At 33.1% G+C, this 24,827-nt stretch overlaps 1 protein-coding gene across 1 annotated transcript in view; it reads right to left on the reverse strand.

Annotated features, from left to right (window-relative positions):
* The window catches only part of DENND4A (DENN domain containing 4A), an 85,571-nt gene that overhangs the window by 9,253 nt on the left and 51,491 nt on the right, over positions 1 to 24,827 (reverse strand). Inside the window, exons 15-24 of the mRNA XM_090270798.1 lie at positions 20,548 to 20,681; positions 18,054 to 18,189; positions 17,481 to 17,687; positions 17,261 to 17,389; positions 16,884 to 17,025; positions 16,378 to 16,509; positions 14,306 to 14,422; positions 13,624 to 13,755; positions 7,362 to 8,461; positions 1,091 to 1,277 (exon numbers count right to left, since the gene is read on the reverse strand). Coding sequence (XP_090126924.1) covers positions 1,091 to 1,277; positions 7,362 to 8,461; positions 13,624 to 13,755; positions 14,306 to 14,422; positions 16,378 to 16,509; positions 16,884 to 17,025; positions 17,261 to 17,389; positions 17,481 to 17,687; positions 18,054 to 18,189; positions 20,548 to 20,681 — 2,416 coding nt within the window. The remainder of the gene's footprint in view (positions 1 to 1,090; positions 1,278 to 7,361; positions 8,462 to 13,623; positions 13,756 to 14,305; positions 14,423 to 16,377; positions 16,510 to 16,883; positions 17,026 to 17,260; positions 17,390 to 17,480; positions 17,688 to 18,053; positions 18,190 to 20,547; positions 20,682 to 24,827) is intronic.

Below are 24,827 nucleotides of genomic sequence, written 5' to 3' on the forward strand. Positions count from 1 at the left end.
ATTATATTCTCAAAAAAAATAAATGATTCACAAAAGATGCATACCATATGAGTCCATAAAATGTCAAAAAATGACCATACTAATGTATAGTATCAGAAGATAATGTTTATCCATGAAGAAAGTGACAAGATCTGGGTATGAGAGGAGGTTCTGGATGCTGTTAATGTTCTGTTTCTTGATCTGAGAGCTGGTTACTCAGGTGTCCTCAATTTGTGAATAGTATTTATACACATGAAAGTGTACACATTATATGTATAACATATAATAAGATAAAATAAATTAAATTATTTAATAAGTTAAAATAGAAGATTAAAGTCCTTACACTTTAGAGATACATACTGAAGTATTTATGAACAAAACTATATGTTGTCTGAGAGGTACTTTAAAACAATCCATAGGGAAGAAAAAAATGTTGGCAGCAGAGGGGAGAGAGGAAAAGATAAAACAAGACTGGCCATCTGCAGATGGACTGTTGAAGTTGGATGGACAGTACATGCTGGGGGGTTCAATATACTGTTCCTTCTACTTTTGTATATGTTTGAAAATTTCCACAATAAGAGCTTTTTAAAATAGAAAATGTACAAATGAAAAAATATTATATTCATTCATTCCTCACATTACATACCAGGGTAAATTTCAAATCAATTGAATACCTAAATCAGGGGTCAAATCTATTTTTGTATAGCCACAAGCTAAGAATGATCTTTCATTTTAAAGCAGTGATAAAAAAATAAAAAGACAAAAAAAGATATTGAAATAAAAAAGAGATATGTATGGTGGCCCATAAAATCTAAAATATTTACGATATGGCGATCCTTTACAGAAAATGTGCTGACCCCAGAAAATGTGACAAAGGAAACCAGAGAAGTATCAGAAGAAAACACTGGTGAACCCAGGGAAGGGGAAATCTTTCCAAGTGACTCAAAATCCAGAAGCCAGAGGGAATGAAAGCTAGGCGTCTCTGAAAGTGCCTTGGTCTCTATTGCTTTGACTTTGGAGCCATGCAAATCTTTTACAAAAATAAAGCACAAAGAAGAAAAGGAAACGTACCACCTATCAAATAAAGTATGACAGAACTGTTTGAACAAACCTTCTACAGATGCAGAACTTTCTAGGTTTGTTCTGCTGAACTCAGCTCCCTTAGTCCTGGTGGCTCCGCACTCTTGGGAGGAAGTGGGTCCTTCCAACTCAGAGCAGACATCTTCATCTGTTAAAGAGGTGGATTCCGAATCCTGGGCTCCCACTGAAGAAAGACTGGTACGATCAGAACTTTGATCCTGAGGACACAATCATAAGCTTACTTTCCTTCATATTTAAAAAGTCACTTCTAAGGCAGAGGAAGTGTTTAATTATTATACTTAGGTGATGGTTAGTCAACATTGAAACTTCCAGAAAAAAAAACAACTGATTTTACAAGGTCATACTAATTTGGACCAACATGTGCTGTAGATCAAGTTTTAGTTAGATCAAACTAAATGTTAGTAAGTTAACCTTGCTGACTTTAAATCTCTATTGTTAATTTTCCTCCCTGTGAATCTCAGCCCCAAATGATACCATTAAAATTACATTTTATTCTTTTAAAGTTTCATTTATGTTTACATTTTATTCGTTTCTGCAATAATCCAGGTTTCAAAGGCATATATCTTAGTTTTCACTTTTGAGAACATGAAAGTTAAATTTTTTCCTGGTTATACCAATAATCCATAAGAAAATCTGGTAGAGAGGCAACTGGTCAATGTTTCTTTCCCTCTCTTTTTCCCTCTTTTCCCCCTCCCTAAAATATAAATAATATAAAATCTTTAAAAAAAATGAATTCTATATTTTTCTGAGTATTCCTTTATTTTATTTCAGATGTGTTCTTCTTTACCTCAGGGAATCTAGTTATAAGAGCTACTTTACAGTTTCTGTCTTATAATTCCAGTTAACAGTTCCATCTTAGGTTTATCTTTCCCTTGAGAATTAATCATGTTTTTCTGGTTCTTTATATATCAACTAATTTTGGATTTCATTTTAGACCCTGTGAATGTCATGTGTAGTTTGAGTACTCTAATAATCTCTTGGAGAAGGCTGATGCTTTTGTTTCAGCAGGTAGTCAATTGAGATATTTCAGATAATTTATGCTTTGATTTTTGAGACTTGTGTGGGCCATACAAAGAATTAAGGAATCTAGGAAAGGAGGGGAACTGGGCAGAGGGGAGCAAAGGGAAAAAAAAAATTGGGACTACTGTAACAACATAACCAATAAAATATACTTAAAAAAAAAAAAAGAGTCAAGGAATCCCCTTCTTTCATATTCTCCTCAAATTTTCCAGAGGTCTCCTTCCCTGGTTTCTCTGTCCAGAAAATATGGGGTTTCTCTAGAAGTTTTAGCTTCCAGAGTTGCCATGCCACCTTGTGACAGGGACCTGCTCTTGAGGCAAATATGAATGAAAAAAGAAAATGGAAAATTCATCTCTGTGTGAGTCCCTCCTCATGATCTGCCTGCTTTTATTTTTCAGAATTTTTAGATAGTTGTTTGTTGTATTTTGTCTGGAGTTTTTATTTGTCATCTATGGAGGAATAGGCTTTAGGGGTCTTATGTTACCACAATGGAAGTAGACATCTCACCTTGATTTTTAAAGAATCTTTTTGCTGGGTATAGAAAAACAGGTTGGCAGTCATTTGCTTTCAGCACTCGAAAGATGTCTTTTCAGTGTATTCTGACATCAGTCTCTGTTCAAAACTTAACTGTCTATTTTGTATTGCTGCTCCTTTGAAGGTAATATGTCTCTTTAGCTCTTTAAAGAGTTCTCTTTGTATTTCATTTTCATCTATTTCAATATTAAATGACCAAGTATGGTTTTCTTTGAATTTATTCTGCTTGAGACTTGTAGATATCTTAAATGTGTGAGGTGACATCTTTGATTAATTTTCTTATGGGAAATCCTGATGATTAACTTTTTAAATATTTCTTCTATCCATTCATTCATTCATTATTCTTCTTCTGGAACTCAATTACATCAGTGTCAGGCATTTTCACTAAACTCCAAATTCGTCATCGTTTTTTTTTTTTTCAAGATTCTGTTGTTGATAGTTGTGACTTTGTTGTCATTTTAATGTTCATAGTTTTGATCTTCTTTTACTTAAATAAGTTCCTTTAACATTTCATATAATAATGGCTTGGTGATGATGAAATCCTTTAGCTTTACCTTGTCTGGGAAGCACTTTATCTGCCCTTCCATTCTAAATGATAGCTTTGCTGGATAGAGTAGTCTTGGTTGTAGATCCTTGCTTTTCAATATTTTGAAAACTTCTTGTCAGTTCCTTCTTGCATGGAGAGTTTCTTTTGAGAAATCAGCTGATAGTCTTATAGGAACCCTTTGTAGGTAACTTTCTTCTTTTCTCTTGCTGCTTTTAAGATGCTCTCTTTACCTGGCTGCTGTGGTTCAGTGGATTGAGCGTTGGCCTGCGAGTCAAGTGTCGCTGGTTTGATTCCCAGTCAGGGCACAAGACTAGGTTGCACATCAGGTCCCCAGTTGGGGGCGCAAGTGAGAAGCAACCACACAGTGATGTTTCTCTCTCTTTCTCCTTTCCCCTCTAAAAATAATAAATAAACAAACAAATAAATTATTTTTTAAAAAAAGAAGCTCTCTGTATCTAACCTTTGGCAATTTAATGATGATGTGTCTTGGTGTGGTCCTCTTTGGATCTAGCTTGTTTGGGATTCCCTGTGCTTCCTGGACTTGTATGTCTATTTCCTTTGCCAAATTAGGTAAGTTTTCCTTCATTATTTTTTCACATAAGTTTTCAATTTCTTGTTCTTTCGCTTCTCTTTCTGGCACCCCTATAATTTGGATGTTGGTATGTTTAAAGTTGTCCCAGAGGTTCCCAAGCCTCTCTTTGTTTTTTTCAATTGTTGTTTCTTCATTCTGTACTGGTTGACTGTTTATTTCTTCTTTATGTTCCAAATCATTGATTTGAATTCTGGCTTCATTCCCTTCACCATTGGTTTTGAGTGGATTTTCCTTCATTTCACTTAGCATAGCCTTCATTTCTTCCCTTATGTGTTTGCTGTACTCAAGAATGTCTGTCAAATCTGTGAGCATCATTATCACCAGTGATTTGAACTCTGCATCTGTTAGGTTGGTTATCTTCTTGTCACTTAGTTCTGCTCCCTTTCTTTGGGCCATACTTCTCTGTCTCCTCAACTTGACAGTCTCCTGTGTTTGCTTCTGTATCTTAGGTAGAGCACCTGTTACATTGTAAACCCCATATTCTTTTCTGTATTTTTCATTTCCTGTCTATGCTTCAGTGTGGAATTTTTTACTAACTTCTCATCTAGTTTACTAGCCTTTCTTTTTCTGTGTTTTGTCTATTAAATTCAACTACTGCATTTTTAATTTTTATATATTTTTTAGCTCTAGAATTTATACTTGATTCTTCTAAATAAATAATTTGGTACAATTTTCCATCTTTGCATTTATTATCATTATTATTACTTACAATTTCCTCCACGTTTTTGAACATAATTATTTTAAAGTCCCTTGGTAATTAAAATATTTGAATCTCCTAAAGGTCTGTTTCCACCATCTGTTTTTCTTTTGTTTTGTAGTTATGGTCCTGTCTCTTGGTATAGCTATTTTTAATTAAACGACAGAATATAAAAAATTGTACAGACTCCAGATGATGTTCTGTTCCTCCAGAAGGGTACACTGTTGCCTCTTTTAGATAAAAGCTGATTATTTTAATCTAACCACAGACTGAGCAAAGCTTGGTTTCAGTTTAGTAAGGCTCAGCCTACCTCCAGTTTGCCAATGTTCCTAAGGCATACATAACTCTGCAGGATTTCCAGCTAAGGGCCTAGTGTGTTCACCACTACCCCCTTGCCTAGCAGCTCATGAACTCTAGCTATTGTATTCCCAACATCATAAAACTCCTGAGAACTCTTGTCTATCAGAGACAATCTGCTTACCTTTTCAGCTTCCTGTCTCATGCAGTTTCAGTATCTGGAAAATGTCTTTAAGAAAAAAAAAAATGTGTGTTTGAAGTCGCTCAAGTCTCCAGTTTTGTCTCTCCAGCTCAATAAAGTCCCAAAAGCTCTGCTGCCCCCCCTCACCTTTCCACAGTCTTCTGATAAAGCAGAGCCTGGATTTGCAACCCCTTGCTCTGCACTCGAAACAAATGCCCTCAGGGAAAAAGTAGCTGTGGAACTTCAGCTCACCTCTGCAAGTCTCCTCTCTCTTGAATCTTTCCTCTCTACTTTCCAGTTATTTTAGCATTTCTCTGATGACTTTTAACAGCTACTTTATTTTTTAAAAGTTACGTATATTTTAGGGATTATGCTAATAAAGTTGCCCTGATTTTTCCTCCTTTGGCCCCTCCTCCACCTAGCACTGCCCACCTCCTCAGGCAATCCCCTCCACCATTGTTCATGTCCATGGGTCATGCATTTAAGTTCTTTGGCTACTACATTTCCTATATTGTACTTTACAACCCCATGGCTATTCTGTAACTACCTATTTGTACTTCTTAATCCCCTCACCTCTTCATCCATTCCCCCACACCACCCTTCCATCAAAACACTCTCTGTATCCATGATCCTGTCTCTGTTCTTCTTGTTTGCTTACTTTGTTTTTTAGAATCAATTTTTGATAGATTTGTATTTTTTGCTATTTTATTGTTCATAGTTTTGATCTTCTTTTTCTTAAATAAGTTCCTTTAACATTTCATATAATAATGGTTTGGTGATGATGAACTCGTTTAGTTTTCTCTTGTCTAGGAAGCTCTTTATCTGCACTTCAATTTAAATGATAGCTTTGCTGGGTAGAGCAATTTTGGCTGTAGGTCTCTGCTTTTCATGACTGTGAACATTTCCTGCCAATCCCTTCTAGCCTGCGAAGTTTCTTTTGAGAAATCAGCTGACATTCTTATGGGAACTCCCTTGTAGGTAACTAATTGTTTTTCCCTTGTTGCTTTTAAGGTTTTCTAATTATCTTTAACCTTTGGCATTTTAATTTTGATGTGTCTCAGAGTAGGCTGCTTTGCATACATCTTGTTTGGCACTCTGTGCTTCCTGGACTTGTATGTCTATTTCCTTCACCAAATTAGGGAAGGTTTCTTTCATTATATTTTCAGATAGGTTTTCAATTTCTTGCCCTTTCTCTTCTTCTTCTGGCACCTCTATGATTTAAATGGTGAACTTCTTGAAATTGTCCAAGAGGCTGCTTACATTATCCTCGTTCTTTTTGGATTCTTTTATCTTCTTGTTGTTCTGATTGGTTATTTACTTCCTTATGTTCCAAATAGTTGATTTGATTCTCAACTTCATTCACTCTACTGTTGTTTTCCTCTAAATTGTTCTTTATTTCAATTAGTGTATCCTTTGTTTCTGACTAGATCTCTTTTATGCTGTTGAGGTCCTCACTAAGTTCCTTGAGCATCCTTATAACCAGTGTTTTGAACTTTGCATTTGATAGATTGCTTATCACCATTTTGTTTAGTTATTTTTCTGGAGTTTTGATCTGTTCTTCCATTTGGGCCATGTTTCTTTATCTCCTTGTTTTGGCAGCCTCCCTGTATTTGTTTCTATGTATTAGGTAGAGCTGCTTTGACTCCGTGTCTTGGTAGTGTGGCCTAATGTACTGTAGGGTCCAGTGGCACAGCTGGGTACTAGAGGTGTGTTCTTTGTGTGGGCTGAGTACACCCTCCTCTTGGAGTTGAGCCTTGGTTGCTGTTGGCAGATCAATGGGAGGGATTTACCCAGGCCAGTTAGCTGCAAGGATTGGCTGTGACCACTTACCATCAATCTCCACCCTCTGTGGAGATTCAGCTGTGCAGGGGCCCGGCGGTGGTGCTCTGACGTGGTCTGTAGCTGTCCACTGGGGGTGTTGGCCTGGGGTTTCCTGGGTGGTGCAGGCCAATGTCAGCCTCCACCTAAACAGCTACTTTCCGTATCTCATCTACCTTTTTGTTCTTAGGAGATATGTAGGTCTATAACAGGCTACTCCACCCTAACCAGGACGAGAATTTCTATGCCTGGCTGGTAATTTCTGAAGGCATGGTGGACATTGTATTTGAAAAAAAGATCTGCATTTTTAAGGAAATAATGAAGTGAGCATTTTCATATAACACTAACTTTTACTTTAGCTGCTAATCACTTTCTTTCAAAACCAAACTATAAACATAACCATAATAAATTTTCTTTCCTTTAGACATTTTATTTCAAGTTCAAATTCTGATACTTAGAAACATTGCACATCCCAAGAGTCCTTTTTGTATAGCTATGTTTAAGGAGAATGTAAAAAACAGACATCCTTGCAAGTAAGGGACTTTTGGTGGTGAAGGAGATAAAAGGAAAAGTGGAAAATACTAACAAAACTTACCTTAGATGATGTGGTATACATGGTGAATCTTGAATACCATTTGCTTGCTTTCTCTGCAACTCCTTTTCCAGCAGTGAACATACTGTTCCTTAGAACATCTAGTTTAGGTACTAATAGTGTATCCAAATTAAACGAAGGTGATGAATGTGTTAACGTATCTTGAGATTCTTTCCTAAATGGGCAAGTAGGTGAGAAGGTTGGAGAAGACCAGAGTCTATCCCTTGGCCTGCCTTCACTTTTTGTATAGCTTTTAGATTTGGTAAGTCTCATTGGCCTAGGAGAATTATGAGGCAGGCTAGATCTTCTGCATGCCTTGACTAAAGTCGGACTTTTCTTATTTGTTAGTTTATCATCACATTCTCGCTGTAAATCAATGCTTGGTGTTCGACTTGTCAAAGGACTGGTCATGTTATTCATGTACATCACAATTTCTTCAGCTAAATCACGCCTAGCAGATGGTGTTGAAACACTTTTGCTGTCATCTTCATCTTCTTCATCCTCCTCCTTTTGGTGCTGCTTAGTCTCAGCAATCAAAAGAGAGAGGGGATCAAATCCTGTTGCAACATCAGTTTTTTCAAAAGGTTTTACCGAAAAGCTGCTATTCATACGTTGAATTCTTCTGGGATTTTGTGTAGCAACATATCCCATTTTTGACCCGTAAGTTTCATTGTCTAAGTCTTCTAAGTCAAAAATAACTGGAGAATCCACTTTATCTGTCAAACAATTAGAACCATCAAAAGGTGTATCATCATCACTAGATTCCTTTTCTAGACTCTCTCTTTTTGATCTTAAAGATGGCCTTCCAATATCAAGACTGTTTGGTCTTGTGCTTTTTGAGACAGCATCTGAAAGAATTTTTGCATCAGCTCCTAATTTTTCAACCATGTCATCAGGGTTGGCTTCCTGGTTAAGTCTATTGAGCATAAGTCCCATCACTACTTCTCCACTAAGATTATGGTTTCTATTTCCCCAGGACACTTGCTGCTGCAAATTAGGTTCACTGTCATTTTTATGTCTTTTCCTGAAGCATCTACTTTGAATGTTTCCTGTTTCATTTGTATCCTCAAAAGATGATATTAAGAGTGGCTCAGATGTGCTTTCTGAAAAACAAGAAAAATGTTTTTAGCCATGAAAAATGTAATATACTAATATAAGTTGTCTCAAATATTTAAAGTACTAGTAATGAAAATGATAATAGCAAGCACTCATCAAATGCCTGCTTTTGAATGATACTATAGTAGGCACTTTATTTACGTTATCTACCCTAATTATTCCAGCATCCTTAAAGGTTGATAAAAACTGAGAGATTAATTTTCTAGCTCAAAGTTACCTAGTCCTTAAAAGAGAGAACAGGGATTCAAATCCAGATTTGACTAACTATAAAGGGTATGCTCCTCAACATTAGGATGTACTGCTTTTTAAAACATATAAGTTAAAAGTAATATTTACTCATGGCATATTTAATAATAATAATAAATTCATGTTAGTTCCACTAAATTGATTAAATAACAATGATTATACAATTGTATTTGTGTTAGATGACCTTAAGAGTCTGATTCTTCTGCCCATAAGAATGAAAAACTAACCCAAAACACTAGACCAAACCAAATAAAAGGCAGTTGTGGTGGCTCTATCCATAAATAAATAATTATTTGAAAAACTCCAAATCCTTATGACTAGACGTGACTGAAGAATTTTACCCTGCTTAATTTATTGATGACAAGTTTATTCCAGTAAAACGTGAATGGCCACTTTCTATTCAGAAACACTGTTCACTGCTCCTTATCAAATTACTTAGGTACCAATACTGAAAGCAGAACTCTAAATTTCTGATCACTTTAATTGTCCTTACTATGTGGGAGCCCTCTAAAGCATGAGTCTAGGTATGATATTGTCAACTATTCTTTTTATGTGCTTCATCCAACAGAGTTTGCTCTCTATAACCAAGCTATTATTAAAAATGTGCCTTTTTTCCTGCCATGTGGTGCATTCAGGTAACAGAATAGGCAGTAAAAGCTAATACTAGAGACCATAAACTTCTACAAACTAATAGTTTGCTAAGCATATACCATTAACAAGGAAAACTGTATAGCAGAGAGTTTATTCTTTTTTTCTGTCAGCTTATGATTAAGTATATAAGAAACCAATAATTTACTTTCTTTTGATATTCTGGGAAACTTTCTGATTGACAGGTTAAATGTTACCAAAGACTTGGAGGACTCTTATTATCCAAAGATAATACTCTGAGATTGAATTTAAATAGATATGCAAGGCTTCCTTTGCAAAGTCAGAACAATGCTATGGTCTGAAGACCAATAAAGCTGGTTATCAAATTATACCAGGTATTGACAAACTATATCTCTGGGCCAAACCCGGCCTGTGAACTGCTTCAAATAGTTTTTACATTTAAAAATGTTCTAAAAATCGCACACAGATGAAGAATAGGTGACAGGGGACTGTGTTGTGGCCTGGAAGGCCTAAAATATTTACTATCTGATCATTTATAGAAAAGCTTATGATTCTAAGTTTATATATGTGCTAAATTCCATATACATAAACTGCCCTGAATCTGCATGCCTCTAACACAAAGGTTGCAAATTATTTAACCAGCTAGGGCCAGGTGGCTCTATGTATGACATAATTCTGGTCGGTGATATTAAAGTAGTAGTTTTTGAAGGTTTCTAGAACAACTTCTGCTCGCCTGGTAAAAGTGGGTAAATGTGGTTATTGGTCCCCTTCCCCACTCTTTCTGCCTTGAACAGATATGTGATGTCTAGTGATGTGTGAAGTGGCCAGTGGCCGTATTATAATCATGGTCAGGTCTGGAGAACTGATGGCAAAGCCCCTGAACCAACATCTTGGGCAACTGTTTACTTCTGAAAGTCTTAATTGAGAAAACAAAACAAAAACAACACTTGACTTGTTATACTATTGTTAATCATATTTTCTGAGGCTAGAAGCCGAAAGAATTCCTAGCTGATACACTAGCCCTTTTTCAGATCTTTGAATGTGCTGCAATCCCCTCCCACCACAAAACTTTCACATATTGCTTCCCCCTGCTCAGAATGCATCTCTCAATTCCTCCCAGTCCGCACTTGCTTCCTATTCACACTTCAGGTCTAAGCTCAAAAACCATGTTCTCAAAGAAGCCTTCCCTGACCAATGCTCTCCCAAACCCAGAGCATGACTCTCTATGATATGTTCTTGTGGCAATTTACAGCCTTTCTTTGTAGTATTTAATCTCAGAACAGTTTTATATTTACTTTTTTATTTGATTAATGTTTTCCCATCCCACCTGCTTTCTCTATGAAGGCAGAGACCATGTTTCTTTTTTTTCCTTATTATATACCAAGTAGCACCTGGCATATGGTAGCATAAAGTAGAAGCTCAAAAAATAATTACTGAATGAATACTGTCCACTGTGAAACAACTGCCATAAATACCAACCCATAATATAACATAGTATATAATATATTATCTATGACATATTATAGCTAAATATTGTAGTTAAAGATAAAAAGTAAAAACATAAGAAAACCAGAATTAGGCTTAGAAAAAATATGTTTTCATATTCAGAGTAAACTTCTCTGTGGTTAAACTCAGTAATTTTATACATATTTATCGCAATGTTAAATTCTCAAGACAATCATGAAGTAACTATAAGATGATGATTTTATTTCAAATTCCAATCAAACATTAAAACACCTCTGCTTATTTTACTTCCATATCTTTTTAAAGCTGTCATTGTGTGTGTGTGTGTGCGTGTTTGTATACATATATACCTGAAGAAGGCTTTGAATCATAGCATATACTAGTATATAAGAAAAGTGTTATTGAAAAATAAATATTCCTATAAATCCCATATATAATCTTTGGCATTAGTGATAAACCCATAATACTTAACAGATGGGGAAGTTTTCAAGCCAAAAATTATTTTAAATTTTATTTTTATTTTATTATGTTTTTTCATTACCATTACTATTTTGCTTGTTAGTTTAGTTTATTAGATTCTACATATGAGTGAAATCATATGGTATTTATCTTCCTCTGACTGGCTTATTTCACTTAACATAATGTTCTCCAGGAAGCCAAAAATCGTAAGGGTAAACTAACAACTCTTTAATTTACACCCAGGACACCTATTATAGGCTTTGAAGAGTAGACTTGTTAAGCATAGAAGGTAACCAAAAGCCAGATGATGAATCAGCTGCTGACTGTTTACAATCATATTAAAATGGAAAGTTCATAAAAGCAGATCTTAAGAAAAAGCAAGCATGAAGAGAGTAATGAAAGAACAATAAGGCGAAGACTATTAAAGACGAGTTATTAAGGTGGGAGGGGGTGAAAGGAGGTAGAGGAGGGTATAGGGAGGATAAATTGTGATGGACAAAGGTCTGTGGTAATGAACACACAATACAGTGTACAGATGATGTGTTGTGAAATCATGCACCTCAAACTTGTATAATTTTGTTAACCAGTTTCACTCCAATAAATTCAATAAAAAGGAAAAAAGACAAGTTACTAAGGGTTATAATTAGACAATGATTAGGAAGGACTTAATGGCTGTGAAGCAACTTCCATGATGCCAATAAAAAGATTTTTAATGTTGAAGTTATCACAATTATCCAACAAAGAAATATAAAGTACGACAGTTATAGATCACTTAACTTTGTAGGGCAAAAGCAGCCAGACAATACATAAATGAATGAGTGTGGCTGTTTTCCAATAAACATTTGTTTATGAACACTGAAGTTTAAATTTCATATAGTTTTCACATGTCACAAAATATTATTATTCTTTTGGTTTTTTTCTTCCAACCATTTAAAAATGTAAAACCCATTCTTAGATTGTGGACCTGTATAAAATCAGGCTGCAGGCCCAATTTGGCCCATGGGCTGTAGTTTGCCTACTCGCTGAGCTGGAGGCATATCTAACTATGTGACAGAAAAACATTACTGCGTCAAGACCACTTAGATATTTCAGCCTTGAAAGTATGTCCTTCAATATTTGTTTGAATCAGTGATTTTCAACACTTTTCATCTCACAGCACATACAAGCTAATTGCTAAAATTCTGCAGCACACCAAAAAAAAAATTTTTTTTTCTGATTTGACAAAAAATAGGTGTAATTTAGATTCATTGACATAGTCTGGCTATTGTTGTATTGGCTGCTGTCATTTTTTTATTTGACAACCTAAGAGAAAAGAGGTCAGTGCTCCTGACTAAACAGTCAAGTATTGCATGTTTTAAAAATTCTCGTGGCACACTGGTTGAAAATTGTTGGTTTAGATTATAACATGATGCAGAACTGAGCTCTTACAAAAATAAAATAATGTAATTATGTAATCAGACTATTAACGCTAGAAACTCCAAATCTTATGGCCATTTAACCCCCCAAAAGTGATCTGATAAAAAATTTGTGAGATCAAGTATCATCACGAATCCTAAACTGACTTTTCCATTAACTAGATAATTTATGTGATCTGTCCACAGTCAGATTATGCCTTAGTTTCCTCATCTTTTATTTTTTTTAAAGATTTTATTTATTTATTTATTTATTTAATTTTTAGGGAGAGAGGAAGGGAGGGAGAATAAGAGAGGAAGAAACATTAATGTGTGGTTGCCTCTTGCATGTCCCCAAATGGGGACCTGGCCTACAACCCAGGCATGCGTCCTGACTGGGAATTGAACCAGTGACCCTTTGGTTCACAGGCCTGCTCTCAATCCACTAATCCACACCAGTCAGGGGGTTCTCATCTTCTAAATGGTGCTAATATCACCTCTCACTAATAATAAGCATTACTGTATTAATAAATATAAAATAACATATAAAAAGCACTTTGAAAACAAAAAAATATTAGGTATTGTTACCTAAAGTAACTGAAGAACTATCCTTTTGCCCATGAAAAAACAGAAACAATATGAAGACTAGGGAACTGTATGCTTCATTTAAGAACAGGCTAAGTATATGGTACCATCAGACTGATCATCTCAATTGCTCTCACTTTCCCCTTCCCAAAAGTCCCAACAGTCCAAACTTAAAAGACAGTATGTATCTCGTGTTTATTTCTATACTTTGTTATCATAAAGGCTTGAATAAAGTATATTATAAAATATAGAATTCAAGCTACTCAATTATACTATAAGAGGTTGCATACATACATAAAAAATAACCCTGAAGAATTCAGACATTAAGAAAATATTCATTAGAAATATAGGTATCAGTTATTCTGCACATAACAGAGGTATACAGTTCAACTCACCTGTGCTTTCTCCCAACGTTCTGTCAGCGCTGTTGTTATCTGCATCACTGAGGCGCACTATACTGGAAGAGCTTTGATAACTGAGTGTGGGAAGACAATCGGCACTTCCTTTTGCACTCTCACTCTCTGACACTGTGAAAATTAAAATGAAATTGGTAAGATGACATCTTTATATATCACAGGAGGCATAAAAAGAAGTAGCTTTTAGTTCTAAATATTTCTCCTCAAAATAGGTAATAAGAAATTATCAAACACCTCTATGCCTACTTGTCAATCACAAATAAGTAATTACACTGATCTGAGGCCTCAAGGTATGTATGCAATTACCAAGTACTGGTTGTGGGCAAGGTCCATGTATACATTTTATACTTCTTTGGTTGTAAAATACTGCTTTTGATGGGAAGAAGTAAGGGGGAAAATATGAGTTACAGACAGCTAATAAAGACATTAAATAAAAATACTGTTAAACCTCACAAAAGAGCAACTGAGACTATATACACTTCACACATGAAGAGTTGTATGTTGGAATATTAGGTGGTGGAGAGAGCTTTCAATGGGTGAAAAGAGGAGTTATAATGGGAAAGTGAAAAATAAAATTAATACTTCTATACTTAAATCCACTTGCATTTATTATTAATATAAGCTCACAATTTTATATATGTAATACCAACTTAATACCTACAGGAACTAGAATCACTCCCTTTCTTATCTTTTTCTTCTTGAATGTCCTCAGTAGATGTGTCTCCTCTTCTAACTTCTTCCTTAGATAATGAATTATATCCAAGATCAGACTGGCCACCTGGAAAAAAAGAAAAAAATCCCTATGCCGTTTATCATAAACTTCTTTAGTGAGAACTGGAATTAGAAGCAACATAGTAATGTTAGGATTTACTTATAGGAATTTTTCTAGATAACTGTCAACTGAAAGCATTATTTTGTTAGGCCTCCCCCATCTCTATTAATGTAAGAAAAAGATAATATCAAAATAATTTATTTTTGGCTCCACACTGCAGTCAAATATATATACATTCACACTACTATCTGGGCTCCAAAAGACACAGACAAACCAGACATTTTTTATACAAGCCCATGACCTTTCTAGGTAAAGTCTGAGTTCCAACTAAGCAATGAAGAAGAAAAATCTGCAGGGAATTCATAACAGAACCTTCACACACAGGAAGCTGAATGTCTGAATAATTTTACCAAAAAACAAAGGGGTTTATTTAAATTTATAAATAGGTAATTACTTTTTCTGAAAATTCAATTGAATAATTATATAATTGCACATAAGGACAAATACATGGGAATGAGAAGAAACTGTGTTAAAGTTATTGTTAAGAAAAACAAAAGTTGCATTGATACAAGAAAATTTCTAATACATTATATATATTGTTGTATTAAAGAGATTCTCTACTTTTCAGTAAATTATTTTTCACTAGATTAGCATCAAACCATAAGGTTTTGAATCCTAGTTCACTATATTAGCAGACATAATTTTAAGTAAACCATATAGCCTTTTTGTTTGAATCTCAAGTTACAAGATTTATAATACACAAGGCTGTTATATAAGAAACTATATATGGAATGGTTTTATATACTTGTAAAGAACTATCTAAAGAAACTTTCTTAAGTATCACTAAGTATTTACTTTAATATATTTGTTTTATCTACTTTTGAGTTTGTAATTTTTGTAATCAATTTTTCAGTTCCATTCCCAAACTACAAGTTTAAAATGCTTTAATTGGGTTCTGCACTGTTTTAAGATAGTCTTTTTTAAAGGCCATAGTTAAAAACAAAAGGTAGACTTCTTCATTTTTAAGAGAGAATGCCTGAGGATGACTACTCTAACTCTGATTATATTAACATTACATGATCAAGAAATAAAACCAGCTAAAGAAAAACAGCTATAAAAGTTACATTTCAACACAATTAGGTTATACTTATAATCTTAAAAGTAGGCATAAAAGGAGATAAATCAAAATAATGTTATTGTTTTCAGAGATAGAAGCCTTTATATTTTATTATTAATGCTTGGATTTTTAAATTTAAAATTTCTGTCCATTAAGAGGTGCTTCTTACATTTAAAAATTATGTGTAAAATTTTTTTAATGTGATAATGAAAAGAACAGAATTACTTAAATAATTTATTTTAAAAATGTGTCAGTTTTAATATTACTAGGAAAAAGCTTATGTATAAATCTTATATTTTAATGATATTAATGGCATCTTCAGTGCTAAAATGCTATAATTTTATATATATTTAAATTATTTCTTTGTAACTTTTTATTTTACTATAGTTTAAGACTCAAAGGAGTGAGTTTCTGTGTCTCTTTTACTCAGCTTCCCCCAATAATAATATTTTACATGAAACAGTAAATTTATGTTGATATGGTACTCTTAACTCAAATTAGGGCTATAAGTTTCTTTTTAAACTCTAATTACATTTTCATAATTACAAAGAAAACATTATTCTAAAAAAATGATATGATGAAGAGATCTGTGTGATATCCAGAGTTAATTGATTATTGTGGACTAGGTACTTGAATGAACTCTTAAACTTTTATTTCTATTCAAATAAAGAATGAATAAAATTGCATATAGTTATTAAATACAATATCAAATTAAGTACATAAAGTATGAAATTAAAAAGTGACAGTTAAATACATCACTGAAAATTAAAACACAAAAAAACAGGTTAGCAAATCTAGTTTTTAAAATTTACTGTAATAAATGTATACATAAGCACACACAAACCTGTGCTAGATCTATCATCAGCAGCATATACTTTGATTAAAGCTGTATTAAAAGGTGCCTGCTCCACAGTGTGTGTCCCATGACCACTATCCATGCTGCCATGACTAACAGCATCCAGGTCACTGCCATCTGCTTAAGGACACAATTTGACAGCATTTTACTACTCAGGGAGATACCAAAAACACACATTAGTTTGTTGCTTAAGCTAATATCTACTTAACATGAAAAGTGACACATAATTAGCAAAAGAACCCTATTGTGAATCATTAATGAATACTAAAACAAGACAACCAACGGTTGATAGTTTAAGTTACAAGGAAAAAAAAGTAGAATTTTGCGTTTTTTCAATGTGAAGAATACTCCAATATCAGAATTGCTTAATGGCAGTAAAAACTAGAAAATATTCAATATTTTGAAAGTATATAAAATTTCTAAAAAATATAAAGTATAACTAGTCAATTAATTTTAAGGAAAAAGTTAAAATAGACATCCTTTAAAAACCTTACCTGAGAGAGTTGTTTGTGACAAATGTGCATGTTTCTTTAAAGCTCTTTTGAACTGCGCTACTCCTAAAACAACATTTCTTAATTTCGTCCAAAGAAAATAGCCATTATGACTTCGTGAAGGCCAGGTACTTTCTAAAACAGCCTATTTGTTCAACAAAATAAAATAATTAGTATAATAATCTTGATAAATGAACACATTTGCTTTAGAGTCAAAGAAACAAAAAACTAAGTAGATTGCATAACACAAAATAGCACAAAAATTTTACAAAATATACTTTAGATACTCTAAAATAAATGCCAAGTAACCCCGGCATCATAAATTAAGGCTGTATAATCACAGAAGTTATACTCTTTTTCCATTACATGAAAGTATTTACCTTATTATAATAACCATAAGTAATGGCATTGGGGTCAATGCCAGCTTTCTGCATTTCAAAAAGCACTCGCACTGCAAGCACTGGCTGATCATACTGTCCACAGAGCTGCATAAGAATGCGGTAGCACACCTGAAACACAGTAAGTTCAGAGTGTACTAAAATAAAACAGTTATGTACATAAAACTCAAAAGAATGCATGCACTTTAAAGATAATTATTACCTCATCAGGTGGATCCATCTTTTTTGACTGCATTTTTTTAAGCACATCATATGCTGTTTTCAGAGCCCTGACTTTTGAATGACATACTTTCACATAAGCTGGGAGACAAATAAACCACAATCCATAACAGTGACGCAGTAAACACCTAGACCACATCTGAGGAATGGAAGAATACCGCTTGGCAATTTTATGGGCTGATTTAATTTCCTAGAAAAAAATGCAAAGATCTCATTAATAAATTTACACACAGAAAAATCCTTATTCAACTGCATGCTAAATAAGTACAAGTCACCTGCTTTTATAATGTTTATATAATTATAAACAAAATATGTTTATAATTAATATATATTCAAGCCTCTGCTTGAATTTGTACACCACTTATAAAGTTCTAGGACAAGAGAACTAGTTAATTTTCTGAACTCTGCTTACTCTAAATTATCTTCAGAAAGCTTCAGGGAGCTTAACATAGTCATAGTTATATATGAGGTAGTAAAGTATATTAAAGGAGGATGAACATCATTTATTTTTTTTCTAATATTTGATTACATGAAGAATGCAAAATTCTCAAAGCACCTGTTTTGTTCTTCTGAACATGGGAGAAGGGCTACTAGGACTACTTGATTTTGAAGGCAATTTTTTCTTTTGTGTTTGTAGAAATCCTTCAGGTCTCTCAAATAAATTGTTCCTAAGAACTGGAAATCCATTATAGCTGTTTTTGAAAAGAAAAAAAAAAAATCTCAAGCACACATAGAGTATCATATCATACTGGTTCAAGCTAAAAAAATGTAGACTAATAACTTCTTAACTTACAATTTAGTTTTACCGTTTCTCCATCAGACAAATATTTATGCGAATGTTGCTTTTCTTACTGTAACATTTAGAAATGTAATAGCTAAACACAAACCAACATATATAGTTTGGAGGAAAGAATTTTGCTGAAATGACATCAAACTACAAAGAAACTCAAGCAAACTTTGTTAGTATTTGCATAAATATATAGCAAACTTATCAGATAATATGACAGTTGGTAAAAGGCCCACCAAATCAATACTCTTTCAAACAGTATAGTCATTAATATCATTGCTTTAGATTAACTTATTACTGTAGAACCTCCCTCTTAAAAAGATGCAAATAACATATTAGCACACCAGCTCTCATATTATCATGAGTTGGTTTATCAGGTTAGCTAGCAGGTTCAGGGCCTCACTTATGAAAAAGAAAGTTGAAGAGGCTGGAGAAGAAGAGGAAGAAGAGATTAGAAGAGGTAACTCTATGAGGAGGTGGGTTTAATTGGTTGCTAGAGAAAGATGTTTGGGCATTTAAAGAGTAGCGGCAGCTAGGAAAAAGACATACTGAAAAGAACAGAAGCCGCTGAGCAGCAAACTTAATGTACTTTATAATATTCTTAAAGGCATATTAATAGTTTTAATTAACTAAGGAGAAAACTATAATAAAAGATGATAAACTGTATCTATTATATATAGGCAAATTCAGTATAATGAACAAATATTGGTAATGACTGTTCAAGTAGGAATAAAATATCAAAGAAGTTCAGGAAAATCATGTGCCTTAAAAAAATTCATTGTATGTACATGTGTGATAAGACCATTCTGTGTATCTTGTGGAAACTGCCTTATCATTTTATATAGAAAACGTAAGTATATTTTTCATCTCTTATTAAGAGGACCCACTGTGCTCTATTAAAGACATACATTTTGTTTTTCAAATGATGGGTTTGATTACATCAAAATTATACTGAGTAGTCTCAAGGGGGAAAAATGACATATTCTTTAAAAAATGAGAATGTTGAAAGATAAGTAATTTTCTTATTAATGGACTAAATATAAAAGTAAAATTCTAATTAAAAAGTGAAAACCAAATGACAAAAAACCCCAAAAGTATATTAGTAAATATACCAAAAGAAGTCTTAAAAGTATAATTAGTGCAAAAGAAATCAAAGAAATGAGATGTTTAAAAAGAAAAAGAAAGAAATTAGGAGAAATATTTTAAATGTCTTTGGCAACAGACAGACTTTTAAAAATTGATATGAATAACATCGTCAATAAATGGAAAGGGCAAGTATTATCAAGTGGCCTATGAATTAATCAATACTCACAAACATCTGTCATACCACTTTTTCAAATTTAATAACCTGGGCTATAAATGAGGATGTTCAGAAAAATCCCTTTTTAACAAAAATAACACCATGACAATTAATGATAGGTGAGAAATGGTTTTAGAATGTTCAAAAAAAGTAAAAAAGTATTATTGGAGAATAAAAAATAATTTAAAATCTAAAAGGAAGTAGCACTTTAAGTAAAAATAAATGTATACTAGAAACTATAGTATATAACAAATATATGTGTATAATATATATCTAGATAGACAGATGTATAAGTCTACCTCTATCATAACCTCTATTTCACTGTGCTCAGAACATCTTTCTCTTTCCCACTAGACTTGAAAGCAGGAACAATGCATCATTCAAGTCTAAATACCAAGCACTTGGCACAGTGTCTGACCAAATTTCCTAAATTAATAATAATCAAATCCAATAGTTATGAATTTCCATGATAAAATAAAAACTCATAGAAAAATTAATACCCTAAAAAAATTATGTCATCCCAATCAAGGGCACAAATGTTGACTCTAAATTAGATTTAATTTCTGTAAACCAAGGTTACATTAACTAATGTGTGTTGGGGGAAAGAAATGAAAGTGAGGAAACCAGCTTCAGTGAGAAACAAAAATAAAAATTTTATGATAGAAGTGCTGCATTTTGGTGAGGTAAGGTCCTAACTGAATTTAATCAACATTTATGAGAACAGATACTTATGTAGATATATAGAGATCTTCCCATTCCCAAGTCTATATTATGCAAAATTATAATTTTTCTTTTTATACCTCAAAACTTAATAATGGATGTGGGATAAGCTTGCTTACCACCTAAAAATTAGGGATCTGTAAAGTTTGGATTTTTGAAAATACCACAGTCCTTAGAAAGCTACGTCACAGGTGATGGATTGCTTCTCTCTCTTTCAATCTCAAACATTCGCCTCTTGAATACCTGTACTGTAAAGGGGGTTCTTCACCATTGGGTAGATGGGGGATCTCAGGTGGTGTTACAAAGACAGTATGTTCACTTTTGAAAGATTCATCCAGTTCTATAAGTCGTATTTCACCACTCTTGTCCATATCCACCTGGAGAAGTTTTAAAAAACATACATTAAAAAAAATACATCGATTAACCAAGTGTTTGCCTATAGCGGAAGGTTAAATAAACCATGTGCACAACTAGATACTAAAGAGGTATTTAAAAAGAAGAATGAGCAAGTTCTCTATGTGCCACCATAGAAAGATCTCCAAGATAATTAAGTGGAAGTAACAAGGTGCAGAACATTGTATAGAGTGAACTATCTTTGGGGTAAGAAAGAGGGAAAAATAAAAACATATATTTGTTGAGTTCTTTTTTCTTTTTTGCTTGTATTCAAATCAAGAAATACGAGAGAATACAAAGAAAAGTAATTACCTATATGGGGAGGGGGAAATGAATGGAGTGAACAAGGATGAAACAGGACCCAGGTTTCCCAATGTATATATTTTTATATTATTTTGCATTATGAATCGTGAGAATGCATTAAAGAATATTTTTTTGAAATGCACACATACATGGATATGTATGTGTCGAGACTATTGGGTCCTATCTTTGATTTACACTAAATATAACAAATTTCCCTAAATCCTTCCAGTATATATAGAAACACATATGAGTTAAATTCTAGTCACATCAATATTGAAAGTGCTTTAGTACTACTGTTTCTCCTAGAAACTTTATACCAAGGTAATATTCATAAAAACTAAAAATTTCAGAGTCCAAACTGTCCAAAAGAAGCTCACAGAGAGCATAACATTGACGTTACTTTTTTAAAACAACAGATGTAATACGTATGACAAAATATAACCCACAGAACTTTATTATGTTAGATAGAATGAATATCATATACCAGTTGGGACTAAATGAGAGAGCAAGTAAAATCTTTAAGATACAGATATAGAACAGAGTATAGAAAGAAAGGACGGGATAGCTTTTAATTTTTTCTAATTCTTAAAAAGAGCTGATACATTCAGTCTTCTTAAATAAACTGTGGGTTATAACTTCATAGCATTATGTGTCATAATCTCTAGGATTAAAAACTGTTTTTAATGGTATATCCATATAGTAAACTAGATAAGATTTAAGGCATGTTACAGAACTATAATTGATGACAAGAGAAAATGTTCACAAATAATGACAAAAAAATATCAGGCTACTAAATCATATATAGAGTAAGATTCTAATTTTTTTAGAGAGTATGTATGTTATATAGACTTATTTGTCTGTGCTCTCTCTCTCTCTTTCACACCCACAATTATCAAAATGTTGCTTCCGGGTAGTGGCATTACTGGTAAATAATTTTCTTCTTTGTATTGTTATTTATTTTCCAATTAAGATATAATGAATTTGCTTTACTTTTATTTACTTTTTAAAAATTACAGAAGGACTTTGGGTCAAGATGGCAGCATAGGTAAACGCAGCTTGTCTTACCACACAACCACATCAAACGTATAACTAAACTATAGAACCATTACTCAGAACTGTCTGAAATCAAGTTGAATAGAAGTCTGACAACTAAGGAATTACAGAAACCACACCCATCCAGACTGGAAGGAAGGGTGAAGGCGTGGAATCAGTTCAGATTGGAATACAAAGATGGAATGCTCAGCAATAATTGAAAAAAAAAAAAATCCAATGGATGCATTACATGATATGTTAGAAAAGTTGAGAGATTTAAAAGTTTTCACTTTTGTAGAAGACTGGAGATTAATTAATAGTAGACACAAAGTAGGAACATAATAGTTACTCACTTAAGGGAAAACAAAATCCATACATGAAAGGCAATTTAATTACAATGCATATATGGCCTAGCTGTGATTCTATACAAAGTGACCACAAGTCATATTATAACTACTTTGGGAGAACTGTGGTGACAGCAGTAGATAGATATTAATAAGCAGCAATAAAAACACATTATTTGGAAATCTTAGGGTAAATGACTAAATAGCTGAAAGAGAAAGTAGTAGTCTCTGGGGAGTAGAATTTGGAGGTAGAAAGGAATGGGACTTAGCCTTACAAAATTATTTGACTTTCTAAACTATGTTATATTTTACTGTGGTAAAATGAAAATTTACTTTTAAGAGATTTGGCAGCAATATTAAAAAATGCTCATAAGATCTGATTCTGTAAAAAATTAGAAAACTATTACAATTATGTAAAAAACATTGAAGGTAAATGTAAAATGAATATTAGTTAAGGCACTAGGCTTTCAAAGTTTTTCTCCCTTTTATTTTCCATTCTTCCTGTTATATTAGTCATTCAACAAGTGTTAAAAAAAATTAAACTTTCAATAAAAACAGAGAACACCGAAACCATTACTAGCAAACCTAAGAGTATTTAAAAAAAACAAAAGTAGGAACATATCAGGGATAACATGTCAGTGATAAGCCATATGTATCCCTATTAGGATTTGGTATCCATGGGTACCCCAAAACAAATGAAAAGCTCTATACGCAAACATTTTTAATGCAGAGGAAGTGGGTGTAATCTAACTGTAAGGGCAGCAATGAAACAAAAGAGATGGAACAGAATAAAAAAGTTTAAACAAATACCCAAGGTCATTGGAGAGGAAACTGGAAACTACTCCTGTATCCATGATGGAACATTGTAAGAGAACTGATTGTGAGCACCAGGTGTTTTAAAATTTTTATTTATTTAGTTAACAGCTTCTTCCTCTTTTTTAACAGTGTCTCCCTCTCCACATCTGTGCCTGTTCCTACTCTCCACCCAGTTTGCATAGAAAAACACCTGTGGATGAGGGCAACTGCTCTAATTCTCAGCATTGTAAAGACTATTAAAATATTAAAATTTTGCACTACAGATTCAGTACCTTGGTAAAAGATATTTCCCTTAATGTTTATACCAATAAAATCTCATTTCAAAATTATAATAACAGCCATGCAATAATTCCTACATTTATCAGTTGGATACTTCTGTTTTGTGGGAAACACAGTGAAATCTGTCTTTATTTGGGGGGGGGGGGGAAGAAATCCAACTCCCATGGCGGGATAAAATTAAAATAATTTTCAGCCTCTTCGTATTTTTTCAGAAGATGCTAATATCTTCAGCAAACATAGAGGGATGCTCAAGAGACCAAGGAAAATCTTACCAGACTGTTACACAGAACTGCTCTTAGCTAAGCTCCATCTTACAGGCACAGATTGCAAGGATTTAAAATATAATCATATGAAAAAGAGGAACACATGATTCTTAGTCATAAATAAAACTCAAATGATTCTCATACATTGTTTTTCTTATTCCTACTCAGTATTAACCACTCCAACTTTAAAAGTCAATCAAATATTTTCTGTTTAGATATGCTAAGATCAAAAAAGGAATATGTGTAATTTCTGTTCAATCTTAGTCATGGATTAGCTTAGGCAGTTAATACATATCTAATATTACTTATTTCCATAGCTAAACTGCCAGAGGATCTGTTCACTTAAAAAATTAAGCTCAAAAAATAAATTTAAGCCCACTCAACTAAGGAATAACCCCATATTAATGATTATTTTTAAAGTATTACTGATATTCAGAAAACATTCACAGATTAAAAGCAACCTTGCTGACTTGCTGTGCTGGGTGTACTTAAATTGTGGTAGTAAAATATGGAAGGTAATAGCGGCACTGCACAATTTTTGCTATTTCATAAAGTTCTGCTTAATAACACTAGGAATACAAATGACCTCTACTCTAACTACATATGAAGGTTATTAAGATATATTTTGGGTCTTCTGATATTTAATTTTCTCTAAAAAGAGTTCCCTGAATTATATAATAAAGCAAATATAAGTAACTACGCTTTATTGAGTAAATTTTCAATTTTGACTTCCTAAGTAGTCATTAAAATCTTTAAAGATAACATTAATTCATTATATATGTGATCTTACATTGGATATAGATTTTAAATAGGTAAATGGCACTTTAGGTAAATAGTCTTCCTAGAAACAGTGGTTATATATTTAATGGAATTGTTTCTTTTTTTGAGACTTTTCAGAATTTTTATTCTTTAAGCAAATATTCCAGTCATGTCTTGCATTGACTTATCAAGTAAGAAGCAGGTGACATACTCCTAACAGAAAATTCTAGATAAAATAATGTAGTAATAAAATATCTTTAGAACATGATGTCTTAGGTACTTAGCAAAATTACAAGTCTTGTATGTCTTATGATATTAATGAGTATTTGTTAAA

The sequence above is a fragment of the Furipterus horrens genome, unplaced genomic scaffold (assembly GCF_987537825.1).
Source record: "Furipterus horrens unplaced genomic scaffold, mFurHor1.1.pri manual_scaffold_3, whole genome shotgun sequence".
Taxonomy (NCBI): domain Eukaryota; kingdom Metazoa; phylum Chordata; class Mammalia; order Chiroptera; family Furipteridae; genus Furipterus; species Furipterus horrens.